The sequence below is a fragment of the Limulus polyphemus genome, unplaced genomic scaffold (assembly GCF_000517525.1).
Source record: "Limulus polyphemus unplaced genomic scaffold, Limulus_polyphemus-2.1.2 Scaffold1835, whole genome shotgun sequence".
Taxonomy (NCBI): Eukaryota; Metazoa; Arthropoda; class Merostomata; order Xiphosura; family Limulidae; genus Limulus; species Limulus polyphemus.
Window position 1 is genome coordinate 112,110 of NW_013667445.1, and position 16,785 is coordinate 128,894.

Sequence of the window (16,785 nt, forward strand, 5' to 3'; positions counted from 1 at the left end):
AAAATAATCAATTCTGAAATTTGTTTTTCCAAAAATGAGATAATTGCATTCCCTTGCCAGTAGTAATATCTATGGTAAACAGCTAGTTACAGTAATACTAAAACTGGTGTAAAATTACAATATAGTGATAAAACTGGTAATTATGTATTTTACTAAATAATACTATATAAACAAATTCAATTATCCCAAACCAGTAAGAAGAAAAAACTTAATAATAAACCTTGTAAACGTTTATTAATTTTTTCACTTAAAATTAAACAACAGTAGGGAAAACCTCGTGCTTTTTTTTTTGTATCTATTGTGATTCAAATGTTTTGTTATCTTTAATTCAAGGTCAGATATAATACCACCATCATGTATCAATACATGGCCGGTGTCAGCTGCTAGTGGCATTGCCTCTACATCTCTCTATATTTATATACACAGAGATACATAATGGGTTGTGTGGGAGTTTTCTTGTATAACGCTGTCAATGGGTGTGACGTCTACAACACCAGACTCCAAAACAAAACAAACATGGATTTCTAATCACTTAAGTAGGACTAGTATAGAGCTGGAGCTGCCGTTATTACACTCATTTAAACTGATAACATCATAAACAAGAGTGAGTATCCTAATAACTGCACCTTGTATCATTATGGCGTTTACTGGGGATGTTTTATTAATGTATATAGAGTCGTGAAAGGTGAGGCTAAGTGAAATCGCTTTCTACACAACATTAATATACATCATTAATAAACTGACATATTACATTAAATGTATATCTTCAAGATATGATTTGTACAGCTCTTTCTTGAAGCTCCGTATAAGTTAAAAAGTCGAAGAACATGACATGTGAAACCTGCAATTCAAGTGATTTTATCCAGCGCTAAGTTAATTAAAACGTTATCAATTTGAGTCGTCATAAAACAACGATAAACATTGTATTTATTGTATTTGCAAGAAGACTATTTGGTCCAATTATACAACTATAATATTTTATATCCTATGATAACACTAAACTGACACGCGATTTCTACCAAGTCCTGTCTTTGGAAAACCGATGACAGTACTAACGTTGAAATTACGAATGGTGAAGTCCATCAAACTAATAATTTATATAAGTGAATTTATTTTAACGATCTTGGCTTTCTTTTATGCGCTTTAAATTTGTCAATTTGTTTTATTTAACGGCAAAGCTGTACAATGAGCTATCTACGTTGTGCCTACCGAAATAATCTAACCCTATAGTGATATAAGCCCTCAAGCTTACTGCTGAGCCAATAGGAGCGGTTATGTGAGAAAAATACATTTTGAAGTTTGTAAAAACTACAGACTTGTCACGTTGATTTTTACTGAAATTTTACAAAAATATCTTCAGTTTTTCTGTAACAAACTTAACGCTTGAAATACACAGTAATGTTAATACCTAATTATAAATTTAATTCACAATACAGCTTAAGGTTTAACTTACAAAGCAACCAGGCTTTATCCAAGAGCTTCCAAAATTAGCTAAAAAAGATAACACTTTCATTTGAACTAAGGGAAACTTTTATTAAAATAAAAATCAATTATATTATACTGGCGCTTTCTATTACATTTTTTTTTTTAGTGTAACTGCACACTCACGTTCCTTTCAAGAATAATAACCTTATTTATTCACTTACGTTAACCATAAATATTAAAACACGTGACGTTATTTGTTCTTCATTGACACATAAACTGTATCGTAATTCACTAAATAATTTCTAAACGTCAGTACTATAAACCTAATGTTTATGTAAAAAACACTCCGTTCTGTTACGGTGTAGAAAAAGAGGAAGAAAACACGATTACACGCGCCAGGTGCTTGATAATCGAAAAAGAAAAGTTATTCCCACTACACTAATCCTAACGGTGTATTACGGTACTACAATGACGCCCGTTCGCAGTTTTTCAAGTACAAGTCATAAAATATGTTATATTTTTTTAGTAGAAAGTCTAATGTTTTGTAGAAAGAAACGTTTCTGAAGTATTCCAAGTTAATGTACAAAGTTGCTAGGTAAAGTTATATTTTCAGATAATATATGCGAATTTATGTAAAAGCCTTTTTCAACAATATTTGTTCGATAAACGAGCAAGTGCTCTCCAAGCAACAACCAACATTACCAACGCAACAAATATATTGTTTGAAGCTTCTTGGAAAGAAGTCTGGGTGCCTACAACTTAGTTATTCAAGCATAAATTTTCGTTATAACCGTACACTGCTGCTTTTGTATTCTTAATCAAAATAAACATGCAGTAGGCCTTGGAAATATATTTTCGTAAGGTCAAAAGTATTGCAATATAAAGACTGATATTAAGGATGTCCGAACAATTTATGGTATGCAAAACTGGAAAGGTCAAGTGATTTGCTAAAAAACAAAAAACTTTGACTTCTGATAAATTCGGAAAGCACTCCGTAACTGTTTTTATTCTCACAGTAACGCGAATCAGCCGAAGTTTTCGGCTTTTTGCATTGAAAATGTATTGAGTAAATAAATTATTATGAACTTCTTATGATCAAATTTGATAAACAACTTATTGAATTATTTAATATTTTCTACATAAGATTTCCGTATTTCATTTCACGGATATCATATTTTATCTGAAATTGTTTTACGTATTTCGTGATTTTTAAATACGTTTTATTTGTTTTTATGTGATTAAAACATGAAAGTTTTCGATCGTATTTCCCCTGTTTTTTTTATGTTTTAAAGTGATTAAGTCCTTTCAAAGATTTTTAAAAAACATTATTAGGTGATTATAAATAAAAAAATTTCAACCATCGTTTCAGTGATTTTTAAAATCGTTTTGTTTCTAAAGTGATAAAATGTGAAAAATTCACAGATGTTTTAAAACGTTTTGCTTGTTGGTTTTTTAAAGAGATTAAAATACGAACATTTTTAAAACTTCCATTCAATGACCGAAAAAAGTTTGGCTTTAAAATGAATTAAAAACTAAACAGATTGGCAATTTGAGCTTTAAATTAAATTAAACTTAACTGCAACAGATACGTAGATACTGGCAACAACAGAGGTCGTTGTTGTAACTCCCACTGGTAATACTTGAAATAACACGTATTTCTGCTGTCTACTGCATGCAAGCATTTTCGTTCAACTACTGTAGTCTAAAGGGTTTTTGGTACACGTGTAACATGTCTACTTGTTCAGACTTTTATATCAACAGTTCTGAACGACAAGTTACAGAAACGGTTCTTTGGGTTATTCAAATCTAACACATACATGCTACAATATAAAATGTTAAATATGTACGTAACGTAGCTATAACATTCTGCTTCAAGTTTTTTTAACGTGGAGTTTTAGTTGAGTTACACATAAGCAAACATTACCAAAGTATACAAGTTTTGGTGGACATGGAAGAAGTATTAAAAAATACAAAAATCTATTTTACTAGAACACCTTCAGTAACTGTGTTGGACACAGCACCTGTTATGGTATAAAAAAAACGAATGGTATTTCTCTGTTGAGTACTATCTATGCAGACAGTGGAAAAAGATCACAACACAACATCCATGGCTACCAACCAGACAATAGAGACCCACGAGACGACTCTTACTCCTGCTGTCAAGCCCTAGCCACTTTAATCGAATCAAACAATTGGTGAGATTCGTCACTTTTCATTGATCTTTACGTCAATTTCTGTGCTCAAGACACGAGATCTAATATTTTTCCAATCAAGTCTACGGTAAGTGGCTTATAGGCTGCAGTTCCGACATAAAAGCCAGGCGTACGGAGTTACCTGTGCACAGATGTTCTTGCTTAGTCTTGAAGTTACATTAAAATCACAATTTAAAATCTGTATGGACCAAGAAATGATTAATGTCGGGGAGTTGAACCCTCTGTATATCTAATAGTTCACTGTTTTTAAGTAGGCTGAAATGTCTTAGACACTCATACCACCGATACTAGATCAATAATTTATTTCGTCTCCATCTTTATAAATCCACAGCATCATGGGGTTGGAATACAAATCCAACTAATACAGAGACAGACTGGAAGTATGCTAACATCAATATTAAATAGCTGAAGAAGATAACCTCATAATATAAACTTACCAACTGCTGGAGACATTGACCGCGATCCTGTTGACGACCCCGAAGGAGAAGGAGCCGGCCTGTGTGGCGAGACCCCTTGATGGATAGGCTGTCCTTGTTGTCCTAGGGAATTTGGAGGTGTGCTCGGTGCCCTCAGGATTGGGGTGGTTTGCCCTCCACCAGAGTCTGATGGAACATTTGCTGTATCCTAAACGAAGCAAAATGATAAATATAAGAATAAACAAAATCTAAACTTAGACAAAAGAGACAATGTTTCCCACGTCATTCCATAACAAATGGTAACACTTATATCATGTTATAGATAACAATTGTAGTGTCAAAAATTCATAAAATTAGAGATTTGAAAATAGTACTCTAATCCAGAATTTAGACCAGTTAGTACACACCATAACAAATGAAACAGAGGGTTGACTTAATCTTCAAATCACTGAGTTGTTTGTACACCATTCCCTAACGATGGGTTCACATACTGAGTGAGCTTATGTTTTACTCAATTACGAGCTTCCCAGTGGGTCGGCGGTAAGTTTACGAACTTACAACGCTAGAATCATGGGTTCGATTTCCCGTGGTAGACAGAGCAGAGATAGCTTACTGTGTGGCTTTGCGATAAAAACTAATAAATAGCCAATTATGATACGATACGGGATGTTAAGCTCTGTCCAAATAAAAAGACGGTAACTAACATCTATATAATATACGTAAGGGATCCCAACCATAATTAATTTTAGTATGTTTTTTTATATATTTGTGACACTATAAACCAACAAAATAAACCCACGAGCAATTTAGAGGATATTAAGTTTCGGAAAATGTGTTTAAAAAGTTGATATAAACCTAAATAAATCCCCTCGTTAATAAAACGAACCAGTTTCAGAACACACACACACGCACAACAAAAAATAAATAAAAATCAAGGCAGTGTGTCACGAGGCAGTCATAAAACTAACTTCTGTTTATTCTAGATCTACAACCATCTTTATTAGATTTTCACTCTTTCTGTCTCTGTGATAAATCTAACTTATTTTATATATCTATAAACGTCTATCTATACACACAATACTGGAAATAATCATGGAAACTGTAAGGTAAAAGAATGTAAAAATGCAAATACTATGGGAATGCCAACTTTTTAATAGTGTGACAACGAGTACAGTCACGTTTACGCTATGATTGGTTGTCAATCAACCAATCAAAAACTGCCAAAACTTATAAAAGTACAGGCAGTTATTCAATGGCCACTACTAGTGGTGAAGATCCAGTCAATGGCCACTATTACTGGTGTGGATCCAGTCAATGGCAACTATTACTGGTGTAGATCCAGTAAATGGCCACTATTACTAGCTTAGATCCAGTCAATGGCCACTATTACTAGTGTAGATCCAGTCATTGCTCCAAGAGCTGAAGTACTGCATGACGAGTATTTATAAGTCAAAGCTTTCCCATGTAAAAAACTGTTTCCGGGTGATCTTTATGCCAGGCACTGAAAAGGGCATTGGTAATAATAAAAGTGGTTAAGGCAGAAAACCAAAACTCTCCAAAAGTTATGTTAAGTATCTAAAGCTATGCTCTTTACGACTAGTACACAATATTTTACTAACAGTCTCGCTGTCAATACTGGCGTGAATGCTACTTTGAAAGCAGTGAGATAGGTATGGATTGCTGCTGAGAAGAGTTAAACAAACCAAATGACTGAAGTGGGCCACAAACAGTGGAATGAGCAAAACTAGAGATAAATGAATCCAAGTTATTCGACAACAATCAACGACAGCCTGGTCGCAGTAGAGAAAAAAGCCGTATCATAGCAGCATACAACATCTATAGTGGGGGATTAGTACAAGTTGGTGCTCTATACAAAAAAGATGGCACCCTTACTGCTGACAAATACAGGCAGATTTTGATCCATCCTGCTTTCATCTCGGTAACAAGACTCATCGGGCGAGGATCGATTTTACAGCAAGACAATGAATGATCACAAGCCTATAGCAAATGAGATGAAATAATATGTTGACGATAAAGAGTCTGGAGAAATGCTCACAGCTGTCCTGACCTGCACAAGTTCCCGATATGAACATCCCTGAAACTGGACGGACCTTATGTATAAACTGAGAAAGTCAAACAAAAGGCGGCCAGACAACTAATTAATGCATTGCAACTCGTTTGACTTTCTAATCTATTTTAATACATTTATCATATTGTTTCTGGCTCATCTATGTGTACCACATCTGTTACCATAATTACTTACATTACTTCATACATATATAGATATACATTGAGAGAATCGAATCAGATACTAGCCACATAATCGTAACTTAAAACATTTCATCTAATATCACAGCCTTCCTTGTTTTTACTTCCATGACATTTGGAAAACGATATATTTTGTGTCCAAAGGTCACTTTTGCAAAACATACTAACATATATGTAAGAAGCACGACAAACAGTACAAATTAATGAACTCAGTTTCAAACCCTAACCCACAAAATATTCGGTTTCATTGATCTCGAATCTATGATCAGATATTTTCTCTGAAGGAAGTTAAATTAGAAATCAGTATTGTCCAACAGTTTAAACTGTATCTAAAGAACTTTCAAATTTTAAATCACCATGAACATAAAACGATAATTTAGTACAGGCAAATCTGATTAGACGTTATACAAAAGTTTTTTTTTTTGTAACAGACGTCCATTAAACTTTTCAATACCATTCAGAACAAAGAACTATTCAAATAAAGCGAAACCACGCGATCCTCGTGAAGTTAGTTCTGTCTGTACAGAAGATGAGAAAAAGCCCTCGTTTCTATTGTCCTTTTCAACTCCCCAACAATACATTAAATCAACTACTCCAGAACCTGCTGCCGTCATGAAGGGCATGTTTATAACCACGTGACTCCTACAACAGCGCCATGCGCTTTATATATCGGTTTAAAACAATATTGAAAATTATTCTAAATCGCAACCGAAAGGCATCCGTGAACAAACACAATTATAAAAATGACACAATGACTTATGAAAATTAATTTAAAAAATAAAGACATTTTTCGTATCTAAATACCACAAGTATAGGCTATCAAGCACGACAACGACCACAAATATATCGCGTATCTCTCACATACAGACGTTGGCAAAAAAAGAAAAGTTTGGGTACTAAATAGCACCTACAATATTCACCCCTCCTGTAATAAGATAATGCTAAAATTACTTACATTACACCCCACCCCGTTGGCTCAGCGGAAAGATAGCCGGCTTATAATTTTAAAATTTATAGTTTGATCCCCGTGGCATAAGACAGACCACTGTGAGGTATAAAGATGGAAACAGTGCAGATAGATCATTGTGCAACTTTGAGCCCCCCAAAAAAAACTTTTTATGTGCTTGTTTCCGAGATTTGGTTAAAGGCATACCATTGGCAGGACGTAAAGGCTGCGAATCTAAAGACGTACGTGACGTTGCATGAGAATAAAGCACAAATTCTGTATTTATAATTTGATATACGAGTCCTCTTTTAGGCTTGCATTGGAGGTGTGATGGACTGAAAATATATTGTCTATGGTCGCCATCATTTAGTAAAAATATATTTACATAACCTGCGTATACACTGTTGGATTTTCTATTAGAAATCCCGTGAATACAAGTAACCATCTGATAGCCCTATCTTATCGGATACAAGTAACCATCTGATAGCCCTATCTTAGTGGATACAAGTAGCCATCTGATAGCCCTATCTTAGTGGATACAAGTAGCCATCTGATAGCCCTATCTTATCGGATACAAGTAGCCATCTGATAGCCCTATCTTATCGGATACAAGTAGCCATCTGATAGCCCTATCTTATCGGATACAAGTAGCCATCTGATAGCCCTATCTTATCGGATACAAGTAGCCATCTGATAGCACTATCTTAGTGGATACAAGTAGCCATCTGATAGCCCTATCTTATCGGATACAAGTAGCCATCTGATAGCCCTATCTTATCGGATACAAGTAGCCATCTGATAACACTATCTTATCGGATACAAGTAGCCATCTGATAGCCCTATCTTAGTGGATACAAGTAACCATCTGATAGCCCAATCTTAGTGGATACAAGTAACCATCTGATAGTCCAATCTTAGTGGATACAAGTAACCATCTGATAGCCCAATCTTAGTGGATACAAGTAACCATCTGATAGCCCTATCTTAGTGGATACAAGTAACCATCTGATAGCCCTATCTTAGTGGATACAAGTAACCATCTGATAGCCCTATCTTAGTGGATACAAGTAACCATCTGATAGCCCTATCTTATCGACAGCAAATTCTTCTGTATCATTTACGCACTAGATAACAACCGCCAGGTGTTCCTGTTATTCATAGGCTAGGTTAATTATCTTCACGGCATCTTATAAAATAAATAAAAACAAAAGTGTATCCAGAACATAGGTCGTTAGGTGATCGGCAAAGATCAGCGGAGAGCGCGAGTGTTTCACAGCAGGTATTTTGTCAAGATTAAGGTATAGAAAATCTATATTATTTACATTCACTAAAACTACAGATAGACAAGTTATAACGTTAGTAGCTTACTACAGGTACGCACGTGGACATATACGACTGTTTCCAATAAATAGGTAGCGCGCGCGCACACACGTGCTTCGCTTTGAAGGCACCGAGGTCGATTGAAGCTTTACCACTGTATAAAAAGGTAAATGAAAATGTAAATATCGCGATGGTTGCGTGTATCCACGTATTTCAATCAGAGTAATTTGTGTATACGTGTGTCAGAACATTCTGGACAAAAATTAATATTTCCTATCATCTTTGGGCTCCAAATCACTGCTGCATTCTTTAAAAAGTCCCAAGTTCTTCCCATTTATAAGTACAAATATTTAATACACGTGTGATGATATTTCCATCATAGGTTGACCAGTTTTTAATTGGTTCTTTGAGAAGAACAAAACTTGAACTGGTAATAGCTGGAAGTTTACGACAGTCTGGAAAAGCAACTAAAAAAAAAACGGTACCAAAACGAACCAGTTTATACAAGGGGAGTGTTCATTACTGTATAAAAGCAACACTAATATATATTATGAATGGTATATAAAACAGTGAGACATATGAAAAGATGTGCTTTAACCGAACAAGACGGTCACAGATTAACGACACATTTCTACCAAATCTTTCAAAACCCATTCCAAGCTAAACTTTTTAATGGGCTAGAAAACGTGTCCTAATTGTAGTTTCTTTACGTTCGGTAAATTTGTATATTGAAATTAACTGCGGGCCAACATACTTAATAGGAAGAAATAGAGCCACGTGCTGATAAACTGTTCGTTTTACTGCATCACCAATAAGAGTTCAATCTTGGTAATTACCGTCACCTGGCGTCTCGCTGTCTGAGCGAGCGTGTAATATGATAATAAAACAACCCACAACAAATAAGGGGGTGGGGCGAGGGAAAGAAATCGTGAAGAGTAAGTTGGTAGGGGTTAAGAGAGAGCAGAGGTGGCAAGGCTAAAAACAGCTGGATCAAAGGTTTTAGATAAAAATGGTAAATATAGTGGTTGTAAATCCGAAAGAAAGATTGAACGGCACGTGGTTAAACTTTTTGTTGTTTTTTACTGGATTTTACTGTTATTCCAACGCTTCTGGAAGGAAAAAAAAACCACACACACACACAAAAAAAGATCGAAATCCTAAGAACAGCGCATACATCTAAAAACTAGGGTTATGGGCTTAGCAACAAAACCTGTTACATTTTATCCAAATAAAGCATATCGTGTCTTCACAAGCTCATTCAACAGTCTTAATCTCCATTACAAGATTTCAGTTAGCAATTATAAAGCATAAATAAATATTTTTGAGGCTATGTTTTGACATTTGTATTACTGTTATCACCACTGGAGTTACTTTGCTTTTGTGAATACCGAACTCGTGTTTCGATGAAGAAATGAATACACGAGTACTGTAGCAATCAGAAAATCAGCAAGTTAGAGACTCTTTTACGGTATTTGTGAAGTTAGACCTGTCTTTATTTTCTGATTTATACACGTGAAGTTAACTCCCCCTCAAGAAAAAAGAAACAAGGTACCGGCACACAGTTTTAGTCACATTTTGAAGCTTATTTCTACTTTTTTTTATGTCACCAAAACGACGTTGTGTTATAACCACACTCCTAGCGGCAATAGCTTATTTTGAATTTCGGGTAAAGCTACACGAGGGCTATCTGCGCTAGCCGTCACTAATTTAGTAGTGTAAGACTAGAAGGAAGACAGCTAGTTATCACCACCCATCGCCAACTTTTACCAACGAATAGTGGGATTGACCGTCACATTATAACGCCCCCACGGCTGAAAGGTCGAACATGTTTGGTGGGATGTGGATTGCGAGTCGAGCGCCCTAACCACCTGACCAAATATAAAAGATCAATATATATTGTTTCTAACCTGTTTTACCTTTCAGGTTTTTATGTGTTATAAAGATTCCAAAATAATAAATTTTGTAAAAACAATAAACCACAAATTGTAAAACTAAGATTTTTTTTCTCAAGTGTGCGGATTGGCAAGATCGGTGACCAAAAGTCACCACCAGCGTTTGTGTTAAGTAGTATTTCATTGAAATATGTAAAAAAAAAAAAAAAAATAGTATTTTGCGACACTTTTAAATCAATTGGGTCAACAGAAACAAAATGGCAGACGTTTACATTTTGTCCAGAGAGGGCGCTGTTGTGACAATATATTTTCGTACGAGAGTATGAACATTAAAGTCAGAACTTAAAAAAGATAAAAAAAAAAGCCGGGATTTCCTCATCATCACCGACTAGTGTTCGAAATAGTTGATAACAGAAAACACCTTCGTACAATACAAGATGAGAAGGGGTTAAAATACAAGGGTCAAATGTCAAGAAACTTGTATGAATTGCGCTATTTAAGGAGAATTTTCATGACAGGTTTTATTCTTAGTAGGTTTTGATGGTTCAGTGGTGTGAGGGATTATAACGCTAAAAATCGGGTTTCGATACCTTCAGTGGGTAGAGCACACCTAACATATTGCGTACATATGCACTTGAAACATTCTTATTATATTTGTTATAATCTTATATATAATACATAAAATTCAATTAGGGATACCTTTGAGGTCATAAAGGTCACTCTCAATAGCCACTTTATTACTACACTTGGTCAGTACTCTTGCTTCATAAACCGGTTTCGTAACCTCAGTGGCGCCCCCCAGTAGCTCAGCGGCAAGTCTGTAGGCTCATAACACTAAAAAAAACCAGGTTTCGGTATTTGTGATGAGCACAGATAGCTCACTGTGTAGCTTTGTGCTTAATCACAAACAAACAAACAAAAATCCTTAAGTGGCCATTGTTCAGTTCTCCCTCTTCACGTGACAAATAATTACCGTATTGTTCGGTGTATGAGACGCACTTTTTCACCCCAAAATTTGATGTCAAAATCTGCTTGCGTCCTATACACCGAAGGTATGAATAATATATATGTATATACACAAGCCGTGTGTAAATATATTTAAATAGGCATGCATAGTTTAGTTCAACTGAATGTGTTAATTATAACAATAGCAGTTTTTTTCTTTTAAAAACATAACTATTTATAATGCTCCCTAAATAATAAATATTACAGTGAAAGCAATGAAGATTTTGTAGGTTTTGAACCAAACTAAATAACAGTAAACCTTTTTTTATTTACGGTATTTTCTTATTTTGAGCTCTTTTGTGTTTAGAACAATATATACTAATTGTTAAAGTATCAAACTGAATTTTTGTTCAATAAAAATTTTTCAACTGCGACTGTAGCTTTTTTTCCCACAAAACTTTGTCCTCAAAATAAGGGTGCGTCTTATATTCCGAAAAATACGGTATATATGTAAAGAGAGGAAGTAACTGTGTGATTTTTGTTGTTTTTTTTATAGCAAATCCACATCGGTCTATGTTCTGTGTCCACCAAGGGGAATCGAACCCCTGATTTTAGCACAGTAAATTCTTAGATTTACTGCTCTCCTCCTTGGGGTCAGGAAGAGACAGAGTGAAGGTCAATTTCATGAGTAAAATGTACTCTAAACACAGGAACATTTTTGACAGGGTGTAGAATACTAGAGAAGGTAAAATTTTATTTTATTCCACGAAATACCATCTATAAAATGTAATAAATAAAGGAGTTCCAATCGCTAAAGGGGCGAGAACTGACCATGATGGGAAAGTCCATATACTTATTCTACTCTTGTGTCAGCTTGGGTACACTATGTCCCTGCTGACCACTAAAGCTTCCAGTTAAAACATTTTAAATTAAATTGAACTTTACACAAAACTGAAATTCTTCTTCTCGCATACTACGTTCTTACGTGTAACGTACATTTCTTAGAGACTGTCGCATACTACGTTCTTACGTGTAACGTACGTTTCTTAGAGACTGTCGCATACTACGTTCTCACGTGTAACGTACGTTTCTTAGAGACTGTCGCATACTACGTTCTCACGTGTAACGTACGTTTCTTAGAGACTGTCGCATACTACGTTCTTACGTGTAACGTACGTTTCTTAGAGACTGTCGCATACTACGTTCTTACGTGTAACGTACGTTTCTTAGAGACTGTCGCATACTACGTTCTCACGTGTAACGTACGTTTCTTAGGGAACTGTAACTATATTCTTTCCGGTCATTTCTAATATACCATGAGTTGAAATTTATAAATTTCACACGATATTTTTGGTCTATCTGAAATGAATGGACTACACCGCAGTTAAACTGTTAAAGGATACAGGATTCGATTCCATATCAGCTTAGATCATTGATCCGTTACGGTTAACTCCTTCGCTTCACAATAGATTTCGGGTATATGCTCCAACAAGTTACCAGAATTTTGGAAATTTCCGAACTTTTGACAAAATTTGCATGATTTCAGTGAGTTACCTTTTAAGCGTGCTACTATCTTTCATACACACTAACAACGTCCAATGACCAAACTCAAGCCACATAAATCACGACACGAGGAATATACATGCAAATGTAACGTGCTATTTGGTTAACTTGACAAATAATCTTCCCGAAAAGGAAGTACTAGCTTTAGGAAACATAATACATTACCCACCCCCCTTTTTCAAGGTACTGACTTTACGGGTATGTACCTTAACCTCCCTTTGTGAGGGTAACGGCTGGATGGAATTAACTGTATATTTCAATAAAAACATACAAAAGTCAAACACATACTTGTCAAGTTAGGTACGTAAAACGTAAATTAACCATATATTCACACAATAAAATTATGTAATGGATTTTTATGTTTTCCAACAAGGCCACTAGATGCCTCTGCCAACTTTAATCAGTATCTGGATACGTCATGCACAGAGAGAGGTATTTTGTAGGTTATTTTCTTATTTGTTTTTTAAGACAGACATAATTATACAGAGAGGAATACTGGAAAGAATAGAAATAAAGTCAGAACGAAAACATTCAGTATATTTGACAGCTGAACAAACTGACGTTTTAATTTACTGATGTTTGGGATTAACACAGTGACAACCAACTTTGTTATCGTTAAATCGTTCCAATATTCTCACCCTGATGGCTTATCAAGAACATTTTCTAAGAAAACATTAAACTCTGCAACATAACCAACCAGGAGATTACAATTTCTGTTTCGGAATTTTGTATATCACCCAAAAAATTCTTCACTTTAATGAATCATTGTATAGTTGATTTATTATGTTTTAAATCCCATGTATAAATACAGTTGTTAACGTTAAACGTGAACATTTCATCACAACAGTACGTGCCATCAACATACAGAATTAATTCAAAAATTGAATCATGTTGGTGGAACACCAGAATAAAAAAAAAAATGTTTGCGCAAAGTTACAATCTATTGAAAATATGTTTTACGACTTTTGCGAGATACAAAATATTTACAATAATATAATCATTTGATTAGTATTATTCAGTTAGAACAATCTGGTGTAAAAAACAAAAATAAATAATATTTTCCGTCTCATTAGAACGAATACAAGATCAGGATCGGATGTAACGAAAATGAAGACAGAGTAACACTTTTGGTAATAAAATGTGAAACTAAAACATACCACCCGACACACAATTTTCACACTCCCGGAACTTCAAACCGGAAACTGTTAAAGAGACTTACTAAGTACACTTTAAACCTCACAGAATCGTTCCGTTCCTCTGAGCTACGCAATTTGAAAAGTGTGCTAATAAACCCATAATAATTCAAAACTTCAAAGAGTGCTTTCACCCGTGAAAGACAAATTAACATCGCACAGGTTACTAGTGGTTATATACACTACAGTATGTGCGATTAAAACACATATTAATTTACTTGATAAGAGAAAGTCTGGTGTATAAATGTTAACGTTTTTTTTTTTTTTTTATACACTTAATACACTGGAAACCTGTTATTTCGTCAGTTATATTGCAACACCTTTGTAAGTCCCGGAAGCGAGAAAAGATCGTTGGGTTCATCAACATTACAAAAACAGATAAAAATACTTCATAGTAAGTTGCTCAAACATAGCGGTGGGTAGGAGATGGGACCTACATATAATAAAATGTTTTTTCTTTTCATGGGGCAGGGGAGAAGCTTCCCGCTCCCGACATTTTCTCCAAATTTGAGGGTTACATTTTTAGATAACTTTGGTATGAAAAATGTAGACCCTTTTTAAAATGTACCGTTTTAGTGATACTCGTAAATAAAAATTTGGGGGAATACAACTAGATAATACTATGCCTTGGCACTCGATGCACCTCACACATCAGTCACGAGATAATACCCCTCCCCCATCCCCATAAAACGTCTGAATGAAAAACCTTGTAATGAACCTAGAAAAAAAGGAAGATTGTTGGAATTATTATCCAAAGTTTCACATACAAGCACATCAAACTGATAAATGACCTAAAAGTTTGGTTGTTCTGACGTAGCAGTGTCGAAGACAGTATTGTACTAGATACTGAAAAGGCTGCCAAAACTTCTGCATTTCTTTTTTTTTTTCATGTTTCAGCTCATTAGCCAAATTTCTAAGTTAGAAATATACTAAACACGTTTTTGTAGGTTTTAATTTCTGGCTTAACAAACTGGGATGCTTCTTTGAAAAAGTGAAACGTTTTGGCATATGGACCTCTTTTCGTCCGCCCGGGAGAAGCTGACGTTGGTTGCCCATCAAAATAAGGCTAGATCACACGAAGGACACAAACTACAAACAAACTTTTATCTGGAAAGATTACGTAAAATAAACTGTAGAAATCGCAACAAGTTAGATTGCTTTGATTAGAAATGGCCTTCGTATCAGCATTTATATCTTGCCAAGCTCTATTCGTATTTCGCTCACATCCTCTAAAAGTCACCTTATCATCATGACTCTTACCGTCATTTCGGTTATCAGAGTTATTCTACAGTCAGATAAAACATTTGTATATACTCTCGACTGATGACAGTTCCTACAGGTTGTTATATCATCACAGAAAGCTGGGACGTCTGTTATACATGCCATGCAGAGGCTCGATTTTAACTTCCCCAAGCTTCTTCACAACACTATTCGAAAAAGAGCATGAATGTGATAATTATAAATTTACGAAACATTGCTTATCAGATGTTTATGAAACGATTTAAGTTCACGGAAGATTAAGAACACGATGTTTCAAGCACCATAAGAATCACAGAATCTCTATTTTCTAGTAATAATGTACTAAAAAATGCGACAGCAAATATATTAATGATATAATTTATATCACAATGTTTGTAATATAAATTTCTGCGCAAAATTAGCTACACAAAGGGATATCTGCGCATCGCCACTTAAATTTGAAGTGAAAGACTAGAGATAAGACAAATGTCAACTCTTGTGACCGTCACTCCAGTGGTGCACCCGAACTACAGAGCACGTTTTTGCGGCAACGGGCCTCGAACCATGAATACTTTGATTCACAACTAAATCACTCGGCCAAGCCAAAGTAAAAGAAGCAACAACATGAAATGACGTTACAGAACTCAAGCTTTAAAATGTCATCGAACATTTTGATAAATTCAACGAAGTAACAAGATTCGCTTCGTTCTCTGGTGGGACAGCGATAAATTAACGAACTTACAACGTTAAAACAAAGGGTTCGATTCTCCGCGATGGACATAACATGTTACCGAAATGTGGCTTTGCTCTAAAACAAACAAACGAAATTCGATTCTGACAAGCTCTTTAGACAAGAAGGCTTATCAGCGAAAGATAAAAATAAGAGAATATTGTAGCAAATAAAAACCCGTGAAACAAATCCCAAAAGGGATAAGGCTAATCAAAATTCTCTACATGATCTGAACGATATACACTTTGACTGAATGGACTTTTATTACTAAGGTAATTAGTTTAGCGTGTCGTATGTGACCAACTGATTGACGAAATAAACCAAGATAAGATCGTGTGCTGTGATAACAGCGTTGAACATCACGTGGAAAACTCTGATACCTGTCTTCTTTTTTTCCTGTAATGTTTCTTTTTCGAGTAAAACCAAAACATTTATTACAATTATTACAACAGTTATTTACTTGTTACACAAATGGCTTAAAATCTGTACAGCAGGGGAGGATTATCCCTTCTCTTGCTACCCACACCACACATCTATTCCTTCTCTTGCTACCCACTCTACAACATCTATTCCTTCTCTTGCTACCCACTCTACACATCTATTCCTTTCTCTTGCTACCCACTCTACACATCTAT

At 35.1% G+C, this 16,785-nt stretch overlaps 1 protein-coding gene across 5 annotated transcripts in view; it reads right to left on the reverse strand.

The window, feature by feature from the left end:
• Positions 1-16,785, reverse strand: part of LOC106465098 (AT-rich interactive domain-containing protein 1A-like) — a 117,143-nt gene that overhangs the window by 44,566 nt on the left and 55,792 nt on the right. For all 5 annotated transcript variants that reach the window (XM_022392929.1, XM_022392928.1, XM_022392927.1 and 2 more), the window contains exon 4: positions 4,076-4,262. In XM_022392929.1, the coding sequence (XP_022248637.1) occupies positions 4,076-4,262 (187 nt within the window). The remainder of the gene's footprint in view (positions 1-4,075; positions 4,263-16,785) is intronic.